This window comes from Gossypium hirsutum, chromosome D13, assembly GCF_007990345.1.
Source record: "Gossypium hirsutum isolate 1008001.06 chromosome D13, Gossypium_hirsutum_v2.1, whole genome shotgun sequence".
NCBI lineage: Eukaryota > Viridiplantae > Streptophyta > Magnoliopsida > Malvales > Malvaceae > Gossypium > Gossypium hirsutum.
In genome coordinates, this window is record NC_053449.1 from 42,040,756 (window position 1) to 42,064,239 (window position 23,484).

At 36.0% G+C, this 23,484-nt stretch overlaps 1 protein-coding gene and 1 non-coding gene across 2 annotated transcripts; one reads left to right on the plus strand and one right to left on the minus strand.

Moving 5' to 3' along the window:
* The first annotated feature begins 1,597 nt into the window (after window positions 1-1,597).
* Window positions 1,598-23,454, plus strand: LOC107919289 (uncharacterized). The gene is made up of 4 exons (XM_016848774.1): window positions 1,598-1,788; window positions 3,239-3,694; window positions 3,923-3,986; window positions 23,152-23,454. Exons 1-4 carry the CDS (start codon window positions 1,598-1,600, stop codon window positions 23,452-23,454), a joined length of 1,014 nt encoding a protein of 337 aa, XP_016704263.1.
* Window positions 14,435-14,541, minus strand: LOC121225925 (small nucleolar RNA R71). The gene has a single exon (XR_005923827.1). It is a non-coding gene; the product is annotated as a small nucleolar RNA R71 (small nucleolar RNA).
* Window positions 23,455-23,484: the final 30 nt, after the last annotated feature.

The window sequence follows — 23,484 nt, forward strand, 5'->3', positions numbered from 1 at the left end:
GAAAGCAGGTTCTCTTGGGCAAGATTCTGCTTGGGATTTCACAGAACAAGATATTGTGCAAATCCAGTCCCTCAGGATATAACCTTACTTCCCCTTTACTATTCTTTTTCATTATTTGTTGAGGTTAGGATATTTTTTGTGGTTTCAACGACCGCATCAAATTTTGGCACCATTGCTGGGGACTGGCAACGTACTAATCTTTTCTTTGTTTCTTATGACCAGATCTGTTCGAGGTACTCTTGCGCTAGATTCAGAAATTGAGAAGACTGCTAGAGCCAATCGCAGGGAGAGAAATTTATGGAAAAAAATAGTCAGCGGTGGTTGGAACTCAATGTAACCCACTACCAAAAATCGAAGTCGACGACGAAGCTGAGTTTAGGGTTAACGAAAACCCAACTAGAACACTTGAAAGCAACAAAAGTAGAAGTCAACTCACCAGAAGAAGTGTTTAACGCTAGGGTTAACGAAAACCCAAATCTAGCACACCAACTAATGGCTCAAACGATTCAGCAACTGGCTAAAGCTCCGACAGAAAACTGACATTGTGCATCGTGTATCCTACTGTGGATACCGATTTTGAGTTGAAGTCAGGTCAAATCCAGTTACTGGCAAATTTTCGTGGGTTGCAAAATGAAAATCCCCACAAGCATCTGAAAATGTTTCATATGGTTTTTCTTAGCATGAAACCTCATGGGGTAACTGAGGATCAGATTAACTTGTGTGATTTCCCTTTCTCCCTAGCAGATTTCGCTAAGGAATGGTTATTTTATTTACCCCCTGGATCTATTACAACTTGGGCTGGTCTATCTCGTTTGTTTCTGAACAGGTTTTTTCCAGTGTCTCGAGCAGCTGAGTTAAGAAGAGAGATCGTTGGAATAAGGCAAAAAGAAGCTGAGTCCCTTTACGATTATTGGGAGCAATTTAAGAAGTTGTATGCAAGCTGCCCACAACATGGTATAACGGAGCAATCTCTCCTCCAATACATTTACGAAGGTTTGAAGCCCATGGAGATGAATATGGTAGACACCGCTAGTGGAGGAGCATTGGTCTATATGACTCCCCAACAAGCGACAGACTTGATCTCCACGATGTCTGCAAATTCTCAACCGTTCCAAGCCAATACTGAACCCCCTAGAAGGGTTCACCAGTTAAGTAATTCAACCTTAGAGGATAAAGCTGATAGACTTACTAATATGATAAACTCTCTTATTGCAGAAAAAGTAAAGAAAACTCGGTTATGCGGAATATGTGCTACGCCTGATCATGCAACTAATGCATGTCCCAGTTTGTATGATGATACCATGGCCCATCTGGATGCTGTGGGAAATTTCCCTGGGCCGCCACAAAGGCGATACGACCCCTACACTAATACCTACAACCCAGGGTGGAGGGACCATCCTACTTAAGTTATGGTGCCAATCCACAAAATAACCAACCATACCAAAATCGGTTTTCGCAACAGCCGCAAGGTTCAGGTAATTCTCTAGAAACCATGGTCAATAATTTAGCAACTAATGTTCTTGATTTTCAACAGCGAATCCAGTAGCAAACTCTTAATTTCAAAAAAGAGACGAAGGATTTCCAACAGAAAACTGAGATGTCCATCAGAGAGTTGACCAAATCGATCGAGAAATTGACCTCTCAAGGGAAGCTGCCGTCACAAACAGAACTAAACCCTAGACAAAATGCGAATACAGTGACATTACGAAGCGAAAAGGTACTGAAACCGATTCCTGACAGGAATCTTGGCCTAGAATCTCCTAGGGAAAACCTGAGAAAGACGAACAGGTCCGATCAAAACCTCTATTGCCTAAAATTCAACCTTCATTTCCAAAACGATTCAACTAGTGTCGAAGAGGTAAAGAGGACAATGAAATCCTCGAAACATTTAGGAATGTCGAGATCAACATTCCACTATTGGACGCCATCAAGCAAATACCGCGGTATGCTAAATTTCAATGAAAGGGTGAATGTTGGTGAGAATGTATCCGCAGTGTTATAGCAGAAAATGTCGACAAAATGCAAGGACGGCTAAATCTGAATATTATGAAGGAAGACATGAAACCGAGGCGAGAGACGTAAAGACGGCTAAATCTGAATATTATGGAGGTAGTAAAAAAGGAAATAATCAAGCTTCTAGACACTGACGTAATTTACCCTATTTCTGAAAGTAGGTGGGTAAGTCCAGTACAAGTCGTGCCCAAGAAAACGGGCGTGATAGTAAAGAAAAATGCTGAAGGTGACTTGGTACCTACTCCACTACAAAATGGGTGGCACGTCTGCATTGATTACATGAAGTTGAACTCATACAGTAGAAAAGATCATTTCCCTCTTCCTTTTATAGATAAGATGCTCAAAAGATTAACCGAAAAACTCACTTTTGTTATCTTGATGGATACTCAGGTTTCTTTCAAATTCCAATCGCACTGGAGGACCAGGAAAGGACCACTTTTACATGCCCATTCGGTACATTTGCATACAGAAGGATGCCATTTGGTCTTTGCAATGTGCTGGCCACCTTTCAGAGATACATGATGAGTATATTTTTTGAATATGTGGAAAAAATTATCGAAGTTTTTATGGATGATTTTACCGTATATGGGAATTATTTTGATGAATGCCTTCAAAACCTAACGATAATTTTGAGTAGGAGCATAAAATTTAATCTTGTCTTGAATTATGAAAAGTGTCATTTTATGGTAGACAAGGGTTTAATTTTGGGTCATGTTGTTTCATCTAAAGGAATTGAGGTTGATAAGACCAAAATTGATATTATAAATTTTTTGCCTTATCCCTCCACTGTGAGGGAAATTTGTTCTTTCCTTGGCCATGTAGGGTTCTACAATCACTTCATAAAGAACTTCTCGAAGGTAGCTGAACCACTGTGTGAGTTGTTGTAAAAAGATAAGAAATTTTAGTTTGGCCCAAAATGTAAGGAGGTATTTGATACACTCAAGCAAAAGTTAGTCTTTGCTCCTATAGTGCAACCGCCAGATTGGAAATACCCGTTTGAAATTATGAGCGATGCCAGCGAGCGCGGTGTAGGAGCCGTGTTGGGGCAAAGGATAGAAAAAGAACCACATATCATATGTTATGCCTCGAAAATCCTAGATGCTGCGCAGAGCAACTACACCATTAAAGAAAAAGAACTCTTAGCCGTTGTATTTGCTTTAGATAAATTTCGACCTTATTTATTGGGATTTAAAGTAATTATTTTTTCTGGTCATGCAACCTTTAGGTACTTGATCGCGAAGAAGGAAGCAAAATCGAGGCTCATTAGGTGGATTTTGCTACTCCAAGAATTTGACATCGAGGTTCGAGAGAAAAGGGGATGCGAGAATTTAGTGGCTGACCACTTAAGCAGAATAAAAGTACCTTTTGATGACTTCTATATTAAGGAAGAATTCCCTGATGAGAGCCTATTCTCGACCGAGGCACTTCTCCCATGGTATGCAGATATAGTAAACTTTCTAGCCACAGGATCGTTACCCACTGAGTTAACACGTTCCATGAGGGAAAAGCTTAGATGCGACGCTCGATATTACATTTGGGATGACCCATACTTGTGGAAACATTGTTCAGACCAGATAATACGAAGATGTGTTCCAGAAATCGATGTAACTTCTATCATTAATTTTTGTCATGCTGAAGCTTGCGGAGGTCACTTTGGCCCTAAGCGGATCGCTCATAAAGTGTTAGAATGTGGGCTATATTGGCCCACAATTTTTCAAGACGTATATAACTTCTATAAGTCTTGCGATAGGTGCGAACATATAGGTAACATCACTGAATGAAATCAAATGCCCCTTTCCCCGATTCATGCATGCGAAATCTTTGATGTATGGGGCATCGATTTCATGGGCACATTTATTTCTTCATTTAGCAATGTATATATAATTCTTGCAATAGACTATGTTTCCAGGTTTGGCACATCTCGAGCCTTAACCAGTGATCGTGGCACCCACTTTTGCAATAAGGTCATGGAGGTACTATTGGCAAAATACGGAGTCCACCACTGTATAGCTACGACTTACCATCCCCAAATGAACGGTCAAGCTGAGGCCTTAAACAAGGAAATCAAGACTATTTTGGAGAAAACAATTTGTCGCAACCAAAAGGATTGGAGCCTTACGCTAAATGACGCATTTTGGGCCTATTGGACTGCGTATAAGGGACCGATTAGTATGACCCTGAATCGACTTTTTTTTTGCAAAGCTTGCCACCTTCTGGTCGAATTGGAACATAAAGCCTATTGGGCCATTCAACAATGTAACATGGAGTTAGAATCCGCAGGAAAGTCAAGGAAATTAGACATCTAAGAGTTAAAAGAAATTCGCAATGATGCCTACGAGAATGCTCGCATTTATAAAGGCAAGACAAAGTTGTTTCACGATAAGAGAATAGCTCAGAAGCATTTTTCAGTAGGAAAAAAAAGTTTTACTTTATAACTCTATGTTAAAGTTATTCCCAGATAAGCTTCGATCACGATGACAAAGACCTTTTATTGTTACTGAAGTGTTCACACATGGAACGATTGAAATAGAAAGTGAAGAATCTGGAAAGCCATTTTACGAGAATTTTCAACCCCACAAGGTTGAGAAAATCCATTTGGACTCACCATAGAACCAATAACGGCGTTGAGCTAACGACGTTCAAGAAGTGCTTGTTGGGAGACAACCCAATTTTTATTTTTACTTGTTATTTTTGTTTTTTATTATTTATTTATTTATTATTTTATTTTCTTTACTTTAATTCTTATTTTATTTTATTTTATTTTATTATATATTACTTATTTGGATATTAATAAATTTCTCTTCTTTTACTTAGATAAAACAGAGCGAAAATGCGAAGAAAAAGGAAAAAGCTAGAAATATAGAACCAAATAGCCCTATCCATGGTCCTAAATAGCCTCTATTCCAGATACTATTCTAGCCCAGAATGCCTGCAGCCAAACTACCCTATTCCTACAGCCAACCACCCTTATCCCTGCACCCAAACACCACCCCTCAGCACAAATTAACCCCCAACCCTAAAATTTTAAAACATTTTTTTTCCTTTTCCCACAAAACCACCATAGCCGCCACTCTTCCCTCCACCATTCTCCCTCACCATCGATCGCCGAACCCACGACGGCTTCATTTCTTTGCACCCCAACCATCATATGCGATCGACAGTAACAACAGGGAGTTTTTCTAAACTTTTCTACATATTTATTTTTTTTCGTCCACATTGAGGAGAATGTGCTTTCAGTAGGGGAGGTACTCTTCGTTATTACTGTCATTTTCTACTGTGATTTTGGTTATTGTTGCTGTTGCTGTGATTATTTTTGGCTGGTGTTACTGCTTGAGGCTCCATTTTGTCAATATTTATTTATTTATTTTTTAGAATCTCCTGACTCTTTTCATGCCCAAGATTTTTACCAAGAATTGCCTATTGTTTGACCTACAAGTATGATTCTTATTTTTTGATGAAATTATGGATATTCCATAATTAATGCCATCTCTATTGTTTTATTCTTATTAGGCTAAAAATAATTGTGTTTCATAGAGTTAAATTTATCTTGCTTTTCGTAAAATTAATCAAGTTTAATACAAAGTGGACACTTAATATGTTTGCATGCTAAAATATGTTCATGACTATTAAGGTAATTACTGAAACTTATTTTTGACACTTGATTTTTTTCCTCTAGAGTCCTCATAAAAAAGTTATTATTAAAATACCGTTTAATGTTTTCGTGGTTATGAGTGTAGCTTAAAAACGTGACTGACTGAGTAACCGAGGTAGGGTGCTTTGGTTGTCATACTATTTCTCATAAAAATTTTGAGATTTATGCTACTCAAGTATATATATCAGTCAAATTAATCTCAATTCCTATTATGATAGTAAAAATAGACTAAATACTTTCTCAATAAAGACATGTTAAATCCCTGCCAATTTGATTTTATTTCCTTATTTAAGATTAAGCTGCAATCATTAAGTGTAATTTATGCCTTCGTATGTTGAACATAGTAATTAAGTTTAGTTTATACCACCAATCCTTCCCTACCAAGTCAGTCCACCAAAAAAAATTCAAATTTTAGTTTGATGTGAACATCTGTCATCCAGTCTTTCTAAACTAGTAAATAATAAAAAAAAGTCTTTGTTTACCATCTATGGAAGATTATTAGTAGTAGCTATCAAATTTAAAATCTAACAACACTCTCATCTTTGACTCCTCTTCAAGAATCACTAATTTTATTGTTATTTGGGCCCTTAATCAACACATTAATTAAAGTTTGGGGAAATTTGTCAATTTGAACATCCTCCTTGTAGTCCCATAGAACCACTAATCCTCCCCTTCCAAGTCAGTCCACCAAAAAAACAAATTTCAAATTTTAGTTTGATATGAACATCTTTCATCCTGTCTCTCTAAACTAGTGTTTTAATAATAAAAAATTCTAAACTTAGCTTGAACTAAAGTACAATGTCTTGTTTTGCAAGAACTTCTAAGTGGTTGTCGAGACCTCTACAGTTCTAACTTAAAATTTTCATTACGGATGATCGACCCCATCAACAAGACATGTCAATATAGAATTTCAATAAGCCTTGGAGTGCTCACTTTTTACCTCTATTGATTAGTTACCTTACAAATTATGGTTTTACTTAATCAAGCAATTTGCCAAGACCTATAACAACACAAACATGATTTTAATAACTTAAACAGACAAAATGCAATCAATCTAACACGAATTAAATTTAAGCCATATTAATTAAATGAAGAATAAAAACATAACAAATATTCATAGACATGTTCAGAACAACAATAAGAAAAGTTAGAGGATATGAAACTAGAAGCAAACCTAGTGTTTCTTTGAAGCCAGACTAGTTGCTGCTCTCCTCCTCTACTTGTTCTTTTTGTTCCAAGGCTTCTATAAGAACTTGAATGCTGCTACCCAAGGTGGTTGAAAGGCTCTTTTCCAAGAGGAAAATTGGCAAAGGAAAGTAGAAGGGTAAAATCAGAAACAAAGAAGAGAAAGTAAGTGAAAGAGAGAAATGTGTGGGATGAGAGGTGTGTTGAATGAATATGTGAAGGGAGTATTTATAGGTGGGTGTGGCTGCTAAAAATAGCAAATAATTAGTAGCCACGCATGTAGAAAAGTTTCAATGTTTCAAATTTTGCTAAATTTAGCTTGGGGCAAATCTTTAAAGACGCAAAAAGTGGAAGGGTTTGAATACTATTTTAAGGAAACTTGAGGGCTATTTTGTAATTAATTTAATCAGCTAAATAAGCTAGTTGGGTCAGCTTATTGGGTCGGTTTCAAGCTGCACATTTTTTATTGGTTCAATCTTTAATGCTTAGCACACTAGGCCACTTTTTCCTTCAGATTTTATATTAATTTTTAACCCAATTTAACTTGGATAAAAAATTAAAATATAAATTATAAAAATGATCATCATTTGGACCAAACTTGGCTGGAAAAATATTTAATCTTTCCATTGGTTTACTCGATGCAAAAATTCCCCAATAGTTCAAGCCCTTCGAGGTATCTGTCGAGCCAATTTTCACCTTTTTGCAAAACTGTCGAAAATAAACCAAATTTGTGAAAGGTTATTATAAAAATAATTAAAATTCAATATGTTAATAATTTAGGTGAAAATTAATTATTTTATAATTAAAGTGTGAATTTAGACAAAATTAACTACAAAACTATATGGATTAGAAATCAAAAAGTGGTGGAAAAGTCTATATATTTTTGTGTTTCCATACCCCAAACTTTATTCATTGCTTGTCCCAAGTAATGCATAAATTGTAAAGAATTTATTGGAAACACGTTTGAAAAACTCCTTCATAAAACTTTCTTCTCAAAATTATGAATTTAGTATACTTAACAAAATTTCAAATTTTTGAACAAAATATAACCTAACCATAATTAAAAGAAAAATTTACTCTGAGAGGAAATAATTTCAATTTTTCAGTCCCCCTACTTAAGATGAAAAATTTCCTTATTATTAGAAGTGAATAGATACTATACACCAAGTAGGATTCTAGAAAAGAAAAGGTGAGTCAATTTGATTGCTTAAGTACCAAGCTCTTTTTTGATCCAATCCTAGACATGTACATATATATTGCCACACTTCTTATTTTGCAACTTGTTCATTTTTATTCATGATTTTCACCTCTTATTTTATTATTCAAGAAATAAAAATCCTAGTAAAACCTAATTCTAAAAATATTAAATATCCTATGAAAGAAAATGAGGTAAAGATCCCTCCCTTTTTATTTCTTTGCAGATCCTTTAGAATCTGACTCATCTTTTGCTTCATCGTCTTTGTTTTTGCATGAATATCTTTATTCCCTCTTCGATATTGGACTCCATGGTTCAAATACAAAATCTGGAAACTCAAGCACAAAAATAAGTGGGTCATTGAATATTTTCATAAAAACACTTCTCACTGAGTCATCTCGTATTTTTGAATACCCCCAGTAAGCTTGTTGTTGCCACTGCATATATTGCATTAGGTCCATCAACTTTGATAGCTCATCACAAAGATCTGGGCATGGCAATTGAGTTCTAAATGTTGAAGTTGCCATGTCAGGTTCGGTTATTGGTTCCATTAGTTCTTCCTTATTAGGGATTTCAGCTGACTGCATCGGTTCGATCTCTGTGGGATCTTCTTCTTCTTCGATATCCTCAGTCAATTCAACTTGTTGTTGTAGAACAAAATCTCTGACTATTCAGTAAAGGTCCCAATCTATTTTTGTGCCCTGGCTATAACCTGCTTTCTTTACGTTTGCAAGAATTTTAGCTTTCAAGCACAAATATTTCAAAGGGAAAGTATGCTGGGCCAGAACATCTAGCAGCACCATTTCACATTTCTCTCAGAATGATTTTTCCCACATTAATGGTCTTTGCCGTTGAAATCGAGTATAACAAGACCATTCGCTCTAATGAAATTGTGGTCCCATGTGAAATAGGTATAAGGCTGAATTGAATGAAATAGAACCATACGTTCGCTAAAGGTGTCAAATATTCTCTATGACAAATGTTCCAGGCTTTGACACAGTCCACTTAGAAACCGAAACTATAAGTTCCTTGAGAATTTCTTGCAACTTTTTATCCTTTATTCCTCGGTTAGAAACTTCTGTTAATTTGCTTGAGGTCAAATTCACATAAAATTCACGAACTAAGTCTCATCCACAGTAGGTCTTTTCTCACAAAACAACTTCCAATTGAGGGCTTCAGTAAATTTTCAAATGCGTCTCATGAAATCGATATAGTTGTTTTCTTTCAGTGTAAAGCCTTTTTTGGGAGCATTTGCTAATTTTTGAAGATATCATATTTTGCTTTGGCTTTTTCACAGTGAAATTTGTTTTGTGATTCTTCAACTTCGACAAAGGCACAAGTTCTTTTGCGAGGCATGATTAACCTGAATATAAAATGAAAAAAAATTTTCTCAGAAATTCAGTTTGCATAAAATATTTATAATTCAATAAATTGAAAAATTAAATAATCAAATAAAATTAAATTTTAGGAGAAAAATTTTCTTACCACCTTTGTATAAAAATTAAGTACTCAATAAAATAAATAAAATTAGAAAAAAAAGAGTTTGATTGAGGGTGATTGGTTGGTGGCTAAATGAGATGGAAGTGAGGTGCAAAGGTGACTAGGGCGTGCAGCTAGCAAGTGGAAATTACAATGTGCGATGGCTAGGGACATGAGCAGCAGTGGCTTGTGGGATCAGCAACAATAGCGCGCGAGGTAGGATTCAGGATTAGTGCGTGACCAGGGGATGTGCGTCCGGGTAGATGCGCCAGGAAGCAGGTGCGGTGACAGCATGTGCAAGGGAGCAGTAGTAGCGTGTGAGGTTTTGCATGAGCAGCAGGTGTGCCAAGTGCGCGCGATGGGCGTATATAGTTGCTGGCCGAATAGGAGCTGCAGCACTTGGAGGGTGGAGCTGCTAAGGCCGACGGTAGGAAGTTTGTGTAGGAGCTTGGTTTGATGGATGGTGAATGATGTGAATGGCGGATGAAGATGGTGGTATTTAAAGTGATAGAGGGAAAGAATTCAATTAGAATTCTTAGAACAAATTACAAATATTCTAAGTCCTAATTTCATATAAAGTAAATAAAAATTAATAAATAATATAATGTATATTAAAATATTATTTGATATTACTTTATTTATTGAAATAAAATCTCTTAATTAAAATATGATAAAATTTAAACCAATTCTAATTCTACGCAAAGTTGATAATAATTACCATACATTATAATATATATAATTATATATTAGTTATTATCATCTTATTTATTAAAAATTAAATTAAAAATTTATTTTAGCTGCTTTTAAAGATATTTACAAAAAGAGACAGCTAATTTCAATATTTACAAAAATAACAACCAAATTTTGTGAAAAACTTCAATGAAGTACCTAAACTTAAAGAAAATTTGAAAATTGAGCTGTAATTAAAACTTGGGTCAAAATTGACCCTTTTATTTGAAAAACTAAAAATTTATTTTGCCAGTTAGAGAATAATTTCTCGAAAGGCTATGTTAAAATCAATTCTCAGGAAAGATTGGGGGGTCATAAGTGGTCCCGCTTAAGTTCCAATCTCCAAGAAAAAAATTATTTCAACATACTAATCCCGAAAATATACCATAAATCATTTATTTAAAAGAAAATAAGAAGAATTAAGTATTTGATAAAATGAATGAGACTTTATCCTGCTCAATTTTATCTCCGCAGTAATGTTTTAAGCATTGAGCATTAACTTGAAAATTACTTCCTTTATATTGAAGTTCGTCAACTCCATATGGAAAAACTTGGTGAATCATAAATGGATCAGACCAACGTGATTTTAACTTACTTGGAAAGTACATTAATCTCGAATTGAATAACAAGACCTGCTTCAAATTCTCAAACTCTAATGTGCTTATCATGCTATCTTTTAAGTCTTTCCTTGAATAGTTTGGCATTCTCATATGAGAACATTCAGAACTCTTCTGACTCGTTGAGTTGAAGCATCCATTTTTCTTTAGCAAGCTTAAGATCCAAGTTGAGCTGTTGGAGAGCCTGGTAAACTTTATGTTCTAACTCCAAGGGCAAATGATAGGCTTTCCCAAAAACCAACCTATAGGGTGACATCCCTAAAGGTATCTTGTATGCTGTCCTATAGGCTCATAAAGTGTCATCCATTCTTACAGACCAGTTTCATCGGTTTGGACAAACTACCTTCTTAAGTATGCCATTTATCTCTTTATTTGTTAGTTCAGCTTGCCCATTCTTTTGCAGATGGTAAGTTGTGGTAGCCATGTGCTTCACTCCATGTTTATCGAGTAACCATGTCAACCATTTTTTCACAAAATGGGGCTCTTCATCACTAATGATGGCCCTAGAAGTACCAAACCTTGTGAGCACATGTTTCTGCAAAACTTCATCACATCCTTTGCATCATTCGTCAGATATGCCTCGGCCTCAACCCACTCAGATACATAGTCTATGGCTACCAATATGTACTTGTGACCAAAAGACGAAAGGAAAGGACCGAGAAAGTCAATACCCCAAACATCGTATAATTCTACCCCAATGATGTTTGTTCAGGGCATCTCATTGTTGGTGATGTTTCCAATCCTCTAGCATCGATCACAACTCTTTGCATAGGCATATGCATCTTTGAATAACTTTGGCCAAAAAAATCTCGCTTGCAATGCTTTGGCTGCAGTATGTGTACCTCCGAAGTGTCCCCCACTCGGAGTTGTTTGGAAATGATATAAAATCTCATGTACTTCATCTTCTGCAACGCATCTTCTGATCATTTCATTTGTACACTTTCTGAACAAGTATGGTTCTTCCCAAAAATAGTACTTCATATCGTGAAGAAACTTTTTCTTTTGTTGATATGACTTATCAAGGGTCATTAAACCACAAGCTAAATAATTAGAAAAATCAGTAAACTCAGAGGTTTTAGTGATATGATTTATTTAAGTATGTGTGTAAACTGAAAAATATATAAGATTTTCCCTATATAATTCATCACCTTTTTACTTAAATTTGTTGTTAAAACCAAGTAATTGTTTAATAAACTAATGAAATATGCGAAAATATGAAATTAGGACATACAAATTATTAAAATGTGATTTTATACTTTATTATATAGTTTTCATGCATAAAATGGCTTAGTTTATATTAATTTGAGCATATTATATTTTAAGCTATAAAGTGGGTCATGCATGATTAAATTAAATAATAAAATATAAAGTTATATTTAATAATTCATTTTAAATATTTCATTAATAAATTGAGTTTTTTTAATTAAGTAAATTGATTAATTAAAGTGGTTAAATTATATTATTTGCTCCTCTAAACTATCTACTTTTTTTGGACAAGTCTAAGAGTTTTCTTCTAATTGCAAAACCGTCTAAATTGGGGACCAATTCAACCCAATTTTTGACTGCACATGGCTGACCATAAATCAATTTTTGGTTTAATTACACAAGGTTCTTGAAGAGTTAAAGAAATTAGAGATTTTCCCAAAGATTTGCTGGTGATTGAGTCTTAGTATTGAGTTGTGGTGGCACTCAAATTGACCAAGAATCAAGCACAATCAGCCACATTTCCTCAATTCATGGCTGGCTACCCTTGGAAGAAGTTTCAAAAGATGGACACTCCTATTTTTAGCACACTAGCTCGCTTGCCTCACCTATAAATAAGAGCTCGTTTCTCACTTTTTCAATCATCCCTCACTCATTCTTCATTCTCTCTTCTCTCAACTCTCTTAGCTATCTTTCCCCCTCACGCCTATCATCATCCTTGCATAAGGATTTTTAACAAATTATCCTCTTAAAGCACCCTTGGTTGGCCACCTTAGAGAGCCATCAGCAAAGGGGTAAAACAAAAGAACGAAGGAGCCTTGTCAGTCAGAGTCTTGGGTGACAACCACTCTGAATTGGATTTAATCTTTCTTTTCTTTAATTTAATAAAAAGATGTTTGCTATGTGTTCTTTTTACTTGTTTACAATAATGATAGCTTAATTTTATTTAAGCTAGGATGATTGCTTTGACTAAATAATATTTAGTTGATTCATGCTTATAATGTTTGTGCCTCAACCGATCATGTTTTCAATTAAAATCAGGTTTGTATTTCGTTCATACGTGATTGAAATGCACCTAAATTACCTGAGCGATCCTGACCAGACAACGGCTAATGGACATACAATTGAAATGTGCATGATCAATTTAGATCCTGACCCGATTAAATTGTAGGTTGCATAACAACTCTAACCAACCTCTGTTATCTCCATAGTTTTTAGGTTTGTGTGATTAAATTGTTTCAAACCTGGCACATCCCTGTTACCTCACACGAATGCTAACAAACCCTTAGTAAATAAGGATCAGTAAAAAGTGTATTTACTAAGTAAAGGATTCCGAAAGGACCTAATGTAGTTTCCAAACTCATGAAAGATCGAGTTGCCATGGAATATTTTTCCAAATGTTATTAAGCATGTTGATAATAAATTGAGTTTAATTAAAGTAATTGTCCTAGTTTATTTATGTTTAATTGTTTCAAATTGTGTTTAATTTTACTAAAATCTATTTCATTCATACAGTTTGCATACTTAGAATAATTTGCATTAGGGATCATTACATTTAATTTAATATATTTTAATCACCACTTCTCAACTATATTGTGTTTTTATTTACCAAATTGTTAATCTAATTTTACAAATTAAGAGACTGTGTACAGTTGCACAAACCTAAGCGTTACAAGTTTTTGGCGCTGTTGCTGGGGATTGTCAACTGTTGCCATAGTCATTTTTTCGTGAAATTATTTTCAATTTGATTTATTTCTAACGTTACTAACTTATTCTTTTTAATTTATTGTGATTTTCTTTGTAGGTGTTTATGAGCATAGATCGAACTATCGATTTACTCCTTGTAGACCCTGAAATTGAGCAAACTTTTAAACAAAGAAGACGTGAACGAACAGCTCAAAGACAAGTCAAGATGGACTTTGGAAATCAGAATCAAGACCAAGGTAATGAAGCCGATCATGTACGAAATCCCATCCTCATTGCCGAAGATAGGTATCGATGCATCAAAAAATATGCTGTGCCACTTTTCAGTGAGTTAAACCCAGGAATTAGAAGGCCATATATTGAGGCAACACAGTTTGAATTGAAACCAGTGATGTTTCAAATGCTACAATTGGTGGGCCAATTTAGTGGTATGCCCACGGAAGATCCACATCTCCAACTTCGATTGTTCATGGAGGTGAGTGATTCATTCAAGATAGCCAGTGTGACTGAAGACGCAATGAGGTTGAAGTTGTTTCTTACTCATTGCGAGATCGTGCACGAGCATGGCTTAATTCATTGCCACCAAGTTCCGTATCTATATGGCAATAATTAGTAGAGAGATTTTTGGTTAAGTATTTTCCACCTAGCAAAAATGCTAAGTTAAGGAACATGATCACAACTTTCCAACAATTGGATAACGAGTCTTCGTATGAGGCTTAGGAGCGATTCAATGAGTTACTTCGTAATTGTCCTCATCATGGGATTCCTCATTGTATCCAGTTGGAGACATTCTATAACGGTCTCAATGCACATACAAGATTGATGGTAGATGCTTCCGCGAATGGTGTAACACCCCAAATCCGGCCTAGACGTTATAGCTGAATCTGGCGATGTCACATTGAAGTGTTTTTCAAAAACATAGTTTCATTGAAAGCCCGTTCAATACTAATTCACAGTTATTGAAAGCTCAAGTTGTCTTTAGCAGTGTGTTGATCATATTAGATTGTTACTATATTTAAAACGTTGTTTGATGCAGAAACTTTACAGTATTTTACGAAAATGTGGTGTCTTTGAAGATAGTTACCTTTTGAAAACCTATCCTTTTCTACAACTAGCAGTTTATATCAAACTAAATAAATAAAAACCCCAATTTAAAGTTTATAACTTTAAAGAGGCCTTTTTACATAAAAATACCCAAATTTAGTTACTTATAAATCAAAAGCTAAAAACGGAAGCTGATATTATTGTGCGGCCATCATCGAGTCCCTCGCAGCACTGACCCGCCTACAATTGGGGATTACATGTACAGTTAAACAGAGGGGTGAGTTTACGAAAACTCAGTGTGTAATCCCCTAACAAGCAAATAGTCAATTAAATAGTAGATAAATGCAGTTTGGGCTTGATCCCATTACAGTAACAGTCCAGTTCAATGTGGGCCTAAGCCCTTTTCCCGTAACAGTAAATGATTGGGCTTGAGCCCATTACAATGCCAGTAATCAGTAGGGTCTTTGCTCAATTTCAATAATAATATCAGTGGGGCCTTGGTCCATAAAAGTAAAAGATATCAGTCATGCAGTGAAAAGTATGTAATATCATTAATCGATGCAGTAACAGTACAAAATCATTATCAGTACGGTACACTTCCTCCAATTATAACAACCCATCCCCATGCAATATATCGTGACATAATATCATACGTGTATACAAAATGTCATGCTCAATCATAGTCATACATATCATAGAGCAAATCAGTCATACATAACATAAGGCCATAACAGTCATTTCATCTTCTAGGGGTATAACAGTCATTTTACCCTATGGGGGTATTTCGATCATTTTACCCTATAGGAGTATTTTGGTCATTTTACCCTATGGGGTATTTCGGTCATTTTACCCTATAGGGGTATTTTGGTCATTTTACCCTATCAGGGTATTTCGATCATTTTACCCTGTGGGGACATTTGGTCATTTTACCTATTTTAGGGTCTCGGTACAGATATCGACCTCTCGAAAGGTCTGCAATCGCCTCAAGCGACTCAGGTAACCTAAATGGTCATAATAGTGTAAATGGGCCTAAGGCCAATTACTTGGCCCAAGTGGGCCTACACACTTGTGGGGGCCGTTCAGCCTAGATTTTGCCACGGCTATGAGATGTACATAGCCCAGTCCAATATTTGCCAAAAATCGTAGATTTCATCCGTGTAGGGCCCACGAACCCATTGAGCCCACACGACCCATTTCGGCCCAACATGGCCCATTATGACCTAAGCCCATGAAAATGCTCAAGGAGGCCTCTACAGTCTATCACCCATGATTCACGAGTTTGACTTGCCACACGAGCGATCGCACGTCCATGTGGTCTCAAACGCCGTATTGTCGACTTTTCGGCTTTTGCCATTTTACAGTTATAGTGGGGTGTTTACACACCTAATTGTGGAAACGCTCCAAGATCATGAGCACCAAAGACTACGTTCATACAAAGCTTTCCATTAGTCGCTGAACAATAGGGTTAATCTCCCTCCTTTCTACACCCTTAACAAAAACTAAAATTTAACACTTGCCTCGATTATCAAATGTGGCTTAGCCCACTTATACCACTGACGAAGGTTGACTACAATCTCTTTGACGGATATCTGCATTACTAACGAATTTTATTAAACATGATTGTGTATTCATGTGATTAAAATCCACAGATGATAACTCACAGAACCATAGAAAGCACTTGGCCTACACTTTAGAATACTGGACTACAAACTTACCTTTGATCGAGTGATGAGAGAAAGATTTCAACGATTTTAATATTACTAAATACTCCTTCACTCCTCAAGGAATTTGAACCGTCAGAGAATAGTTGACAAGCCAAAAATAAAAATGAAGAGATGAAGAGGGAGAGAAGGGCAATATTCAAAAAATAGTTGACCAAAAAAAGGTAAAGGAAGAAGAGCAATTCGGACGAAAAATGCAACACAAACTACTTCAACACTATTCAGTCAAGGTTTGGAAAAGTAGAGAAATGAAAAGAAGCAACAAAGAGAAGAGGGGAAGAAAAAGAGAATCTGGCCGAGGAGGGAACCAAAAAGTTATTCGACCAACATAGAAAGGAAATTAAAGGGAAGAACAAGAAAATATATCGAACAAACCCGAGAGTTACTCGAAGTCTTAGCAAAAATTCGGCACCAAAAGCAAAAAGAGGGAAACGTTTACACAAAACCGAAAAGAAAAGTATACCAAAATGAACAATATACCCCTCTGGCCGAATTTGTCCAACCCACTACCTACATAGCTCAAGCAACAAAATAAATACTCTATTGCACAACCCATGACTTAAACTTCAGACCCCACAGTTACAGAATATGCCACCTTGCCACTAGACCACAAGCTCTTTTTGTGTCATAAAACAAACACTATTATTTACAAGGCCTATATGCCAATGTCCAGATTCATTTAAAAGAAAAACTAAAAATTTTGCAAAAGCCAAGACTTGAACCCAGGCTTCTCAAACACTCCTATACATACCCAAATCACTTAACCACTGAAGCAAACATTCATTTATGTCACTTCCTTGCACAACTAAGTATTTATGTGCAGTCTCCTAACTGTTCATAACTTATTTCTTCTAGGCCCAAAATTTGAGGTGTTACAAATGGTGCAATTTTGTCCAGGTCTTATAATCAGGCTTATGAGATCATCGAGAGGATCGCGAGTATGTGGGGAACGTGTAGCCAGAGTTCATGAAGTTGACGCCCTCACTTCATTATCAGCTCAGGTATCGTCTATTTCCTCTATGTTAAAACAGTTAACTGCTAATAGTACTAATAATTCTGCAGCTCAGACACCAAGTCCATTTGAAGTGGACTATGTGGGGAACCAATATCAAAATAAAAGTGGACAAGGACCCCAATCCAACTTCTATAATCCTTCATGGTGTAATCATCCTAACTTTTCTTGGAGCAACCAAAGAAATGGACCGAACAACAACTTATTGCAGCAAAGACCCAACCAATCTCAAGGGTTTAATTAGTAAACTCCAAAACCACCTCAAGATGAGGCATCGAACAATTTGGAGAACTTATTGAAAGCGTACATAGAAACACTCTAATCCAAAGCCAAGCAGCAACACTGAAAAATTTGGAAAACCAAATGGGTCATTAGCTACGGAGCTACGTAATAGACTGCAAGGAACCTTGCCGAGCAATACTAAGAATCCAAGGAATTTGGGTAAAGAACATATCAAGGTAGTGGCATTACGAAGTGGTAAGACTCTGGAGCCTCGATTGATTGACGTCGAAGATGAGCATGTTGAAAAGGAGGAAAGTCAACCAGATGTTGAAGTTCTTACACCGAAAGAGTTAGAACTAATAAGGTAAATCCTAACCTAGTAAATTTAGATACTTTAACATCTTATTTAGATACAGATTTACCTACTCAAAAAAGTTGTACGATTCAACCAAAAGTTCCATCACCTCCATATTCGCAAAGATTGTAGCAACACAAGCAGAAACAAGAGGTGCAATTCAAGAAGTTTTTGGATGTTCTAAAGCAATTACACATCAATATTTCGTTGGTGGAGGCTTTAGAACAAATGTTGAATTATGTGAAGTTTATGAAGGATATACTGTCTAAGAAGAAATAACTGAGTGAGTATGAGACTGTTACCTTGACAAAAGAGTGCAGTACGTTCCTGTAGAGCGAACTGCCACCGAAATTGAAAGACCCAGGAAGCTTTACTATACCTTGTAACATTGGTGAATCTTACTATGGTAAAGCTTTGTGTGACTCAGGAGCAAGTATCAACTTGATGCCTAAGTCTATTTTTAAGATGTTAGGGATAGGTGAAGTAAGACCTACAACTGTGACGCTTCAGCTAGCGGATCGATCTTTAGCATATCCCAAAGGAAAGATTGAGGATGTTTTGGTAAGAGTCGATAAATTTATTATTCCTGCTAATTTCATTATTTTAGATTTTGAAGCAAATAAGGAACTGTCAATTATCCTTGGGAGACCTTTCCTAGCCAGGGGAAGAACGTTAATTGATGTGCAGAAAGGCGAACTCACCATGCGAGTTCAAGATGGCCAAGTAACTTGTAACATTCTTAAAGCGATGAAATTTCCCGACCTGACAGAAGAGTGTTCAGTTATGGAAGAAATAGAAACCTTGGTTTCTATGGAAAACAATTTTGAGGAAGGTCCATTGGAGAAAGCCTTGGAGTTTAACCCTTTGGATGATGAAGAATGTGAAGAAAACATGGCTTTGATGGAAGCCAATCCGAGAAATTTTATTCAATCCACATGATTTGAACCGTTGGAGTTAGAAGTTAGAGAATTTGTGCAACCCAAGTTGTCAATTGAAGAACCACCTACACTCGAACTAAAGGTACTTCATTCCCATTTAAAATATGTTTACTTAGGTGACTGTTATACTTTGCCTATGATTATTTTAGCAGAACTAACGAAAGATCAAAAGGAGCAACTAATTGCTGTTTTAAAGAAATTTCAGAAAGCAATTGGTTGGACCATAGCTGATATTCGAGGTATAAGCCCTTCATTTTGCATGCACAAAATTATTTTAGAGGAAGGTGAAAAAGCTCGAATTGATGGGAAAAGGAGGCTCAATCCTATTATGAAAGAAGTTGTGACGAAAGAAGTGATCAAATGGTTAGATACTGGAATCATCTATCCTATTTCAGATAGTTCGTGGGTAAGTCTGGTGCAGCGTGTGCAGAAGAAAGATGGAATCACGATTGTTGAAAATGAGCACAATGAATTGATTCCAACATGAACTTTTACTGGTTAGAGATTCTGTATTGACTACAGAAAGCTAAATAAATCCACTCGAAAGAACTATTTTTCGTTACCTTTTATGGATCAGATGTTAGATCGACTGACAGGTAATGAATTCTATTGATCTTTAGATGGCTATTCGGGATATAACCAAATAGTTGTAGCCCTAGAGGACCAACATAAAACAACATTTACTTGTCCATACGGTATGTTTGCTTTTAGGCGAATGCCTTTTGGTTTATGCAATGCACCTGCAACTTTTCAACGATGCATGATGGCAATATTTACTGATAAGGTTGAAAATTTTGTTGAGGTAATGAAGAGATGCAAAGAGACGATTCTTGTCCTTAACTGGGAGAAATGCCATTTTATGGTTAAGGAAGGGATTGTTTTAGACCATAGAATTTCAAAGAAAGGAATTCAAGTCGACAAAGAAAAGGTGGACGTAATTGAAAGATTACCAGCCCCAATTAATGTGAACGGAGTAAGAAGTTTCTTAGGCCATGCCAGTTTTTACCGAACGTTTATCAAGGGTTTCTTGAAAATTCTAAGTTACTGTGTTTGTTGTTAGAGAAAGATACAGTGTTCGATTTCAACAAAGCATGTTTAGAAGCTTTTGAAGAGCTAAAAAAATGGTTAATCTCAGCCCCAATAATCTTTACACCGGATTGGAGCACACCTGTTGAGTTGATGTGCGATGCAAGTGATTATGTTGTTGGAGCTGTGATGGGTCAAAGAAAAAATAAAGTGTTCCACCCCATTTACTATGCAAGTAGAACCTTGACGGGAGCCCAACTCAATTATACGGTATCTGAAAAGGAACTATTTGCTATAGTTTTTACTTTTAAAAAATTCCGCTCATATCTTATAGGTACCAAAGTTACGATATTTACTGACTATGCGACCATTAAATACTTGCTCACGAAGATTGATGCGAAACCGAATCTAATTCGTTGGATACTTTTACTCCAAGAATTTGACCTTGAGATCCAAGACAGAAAAGGTGTTGAAAATCAAGTAGCTGATCATCTGTCGAGGTTGGAGCAAGATGAGGTAACTCGATCACGTGTGCCTATCAACGAGAACTTCCCAGATGAGCACTTATTTGAGGTGATTCAAATTCATGAAACACATTGGTTTGCTGATTTTTCCATGTGGAATAATTCCTCAAGAAATGACATACCAACAAAGGAAGAAATACTTTCATGTAGTTGGTATTATTTTTGGGAGGATCCAATTTTATTTAAACAATGTGCAGATAATATAATCCAAAAGTGTGTAGCTGAAAGTGAGATTGATGAGATCTTATATCACTGCCATTCATTTCCAATTGGGGGACACTTTGGTGGTTTACGTACTGTAGCAAAGATTTTGCAAGTAGGTTTCTTTTGGCGTACACTATTTAAAGATACTTATGCTTATGTGAAAAACTGTGATAAATGCCAAAGGACTGATATTATATCAAGGAGGAATAAAATGCCCATTTCCTTAGAGATTGAATTATTCGACGTATGGGGCATTGACTTCTTAGGCCCATTTCCTTATTCGTATGGGAACAAATACATCTTAGTTTCTGTGGACTATGTACCCAAGTGGGTTGAAGCTGAAGCATACCCTACAAATGATGCTAAGGTAGTCATGCGATTCCTACATAAGCATGTGTTTACATGATTTGGGACACCAAGAGCTATTATTAGTGATGAAGGTTCTCATTTTGTGAACAAATGGCTTAAGTGGTTGCTTGAAAAATATGATGTGAAGTGCATGATTGCTACTGGCTTCATCTGCAGCCTAATGGGCAAGTTGAATGAGTGAATCACAAAATCAAAGGTATCCTCAAAAATGTAGTACGCCCTAGAAGAAAAGATTGGTCACAAAGGCTCGATGATGCATTATGGGCCTATCGAACAACATTTAAGATTCCGTTAGGAATGACTCCTTATCGGTTAGTCTTTGGAAAGGCATGTCATTTACCATTAGAGTTGGAGAATAAAGCTCACTGGGCTTTGAAACAGTTGAACTTTGATCTTAAGTAAACCGGTGAGAGAAGGATGTTACAACTTAATGAGTTGGAAGAACTGAGGTTGTTTTCCTATGAGAATGCCAAAAAGAGTAAAGAAAGATCAATGAGATGGCATGATAGTCATATACAACCTCGTGAGTTTAAAGAAAGCCAGAAGGTTTTGTTGTTTAATTCAAGGTTAAGTTATTTACTGGGAACCTTAAATCCCGATTGAAAGGACCTTATACAATCTACCAAGTTTATCCTTATGGAGCTATTGAATTATACAACAACTACGGAGGTACATTTAAAGTTAATGGTCAACGTCTCAAACACTATTGGGATGTTGAAGTTGAACGAGTTGATTACTCACTCAAATTAACAGACCTTTAATTTTTCATGAACTCATTTTGTAAATAAATAAATAATTAGAACTTATTTTCTTAACTCATTACATTTAATAAATTATGTCTAAAGAGATTGGAACATAAGCAGGACCGCTGTGACCCCTCCAACCTTTCCTGAGAATTAGTTTAATGTACTTTGTTAAGAAGAAATTTTATAATTAAGACTTAAAATTTTTTTAAATTCCATTTGTTCTGTTTAAATTTTAAATTTTTATGTTAAATAAAGGGGGTCAAATTTGGCCTAAGTACTAATCAATTTTTTTAGTAAGATACAGTCTAAGTTTGAGCCCCAAGACAACAGAAAAGGAGGGAAAATCCATGCCTTACCGTCACACCCATTGGTTGCCGCCCAAGTAACCCTAATAAACTTTGCTGAATTTTTAGGAAAAGATACCATGTCTCGCAAAAGAACTAGATCTTTAGAGACTACTCCTGAAAACTCGATTTTGATCGATGAAGAAGTGAAACAGACATTTGATTCAATCTTCAAGCATCAACCTATGATGCCACAAAAAGGTTTTAATCTGAAGAGAAATGATGTGATGGTTGTTTCTATGCCGATTAGAAAGATAATCAATTCTCTCAAGTGGGAATGATTCTATGATGCTCGTTCACTTTCCGATGATAAACTAGTTTGGGAATTCTATGCTAGTTTGACTAGGCAAGATGCTATTGAAGTCATCATTCAAAAGAAAAAGGTAATTGTTACTTCTAAGTCCATCAATGATTTGTTTAATTTACCTAATGTTGAAGAAGATGAGTACTACCCTATGATAAACAATATCAATTGGGATTTTCATCAACAAGTGCTTGATGTTGTGCCAAATCCAGGATCCCAATGGATTATAAGAAAGTATGGGAGCCATTCTTGTCGAAGAGAATACTTAAAACCAGTAGCAAAGGTATGGTTATATTTTGTTCGCTACAGTTTTATGCCTATCCTGCACATTTCCACCATCTTGATGGAACAGATGCTCTTGTTATATGCAATCTTGACAGAAAAATCTATTAATGTTGGGAAAATTATTCTCAAGGAGATTTATGGCTGTGCTAAAAAAAAGATAGGAAGTGTTTATTTCCCATCATTAATCACTTCACTTTTCTTAAGGGCCCATGTTAAAACACAAGAAAATTTGAAGGGGTAGTATGTCCAAGGGTGTATTACAAGTCATGATCTTGAAAAGTTAGTAGAGAGAGTGCATGAGCTGAACCAAGGCAAGCAAGAGGAACCAACTGAGCCAAAAACTGAAGAATCAATAAATAAAATTGAAACTGAAGCTGATTTAGTTACAAACACTGAAGAAGAAGAATCTGATAAGGAACCAAATAGTCCTCAACCAACTGAAGGAGCTGAAAACCCTGAACCTAGGGTTGATCTAAAAGAAGAACCAGTCAAGCTAAGTGTTGAACCAGAATTTACAACTCCAATGCTGACTCCTGCAAGTACTTTAAAGAAATCGGAGCTGTCAATTATGATGGACATGTGAAAGTTCATGCACAAACAACAGCAGACTTAC

Excerpts from the sequence above, each read along its gene's own strand:
- LOC107919289 (XM_016848774.1), top strand. The coding sequence starts at position 1,598 with ATGTCCATCAGAGAGTTGACCAAATCGATCGAGAAATTGACCTCTCAA. Across the intron at positions 1,789-3,238 it reads AACCTGAGAAAGACGAACAG|GTACTTGATCGCGAAGAAGG; the intron begins GTCCGATCAAAA and ends TGCAACCTTTAG. Across the intron at positions 3,987-23,151 it reads TTTGCAATAAGGTCATGGAG|TTAGTAGAGAGAGTGCATGA; the intron begins GTACTATTGGCA and ends GATCTTGAAAAG.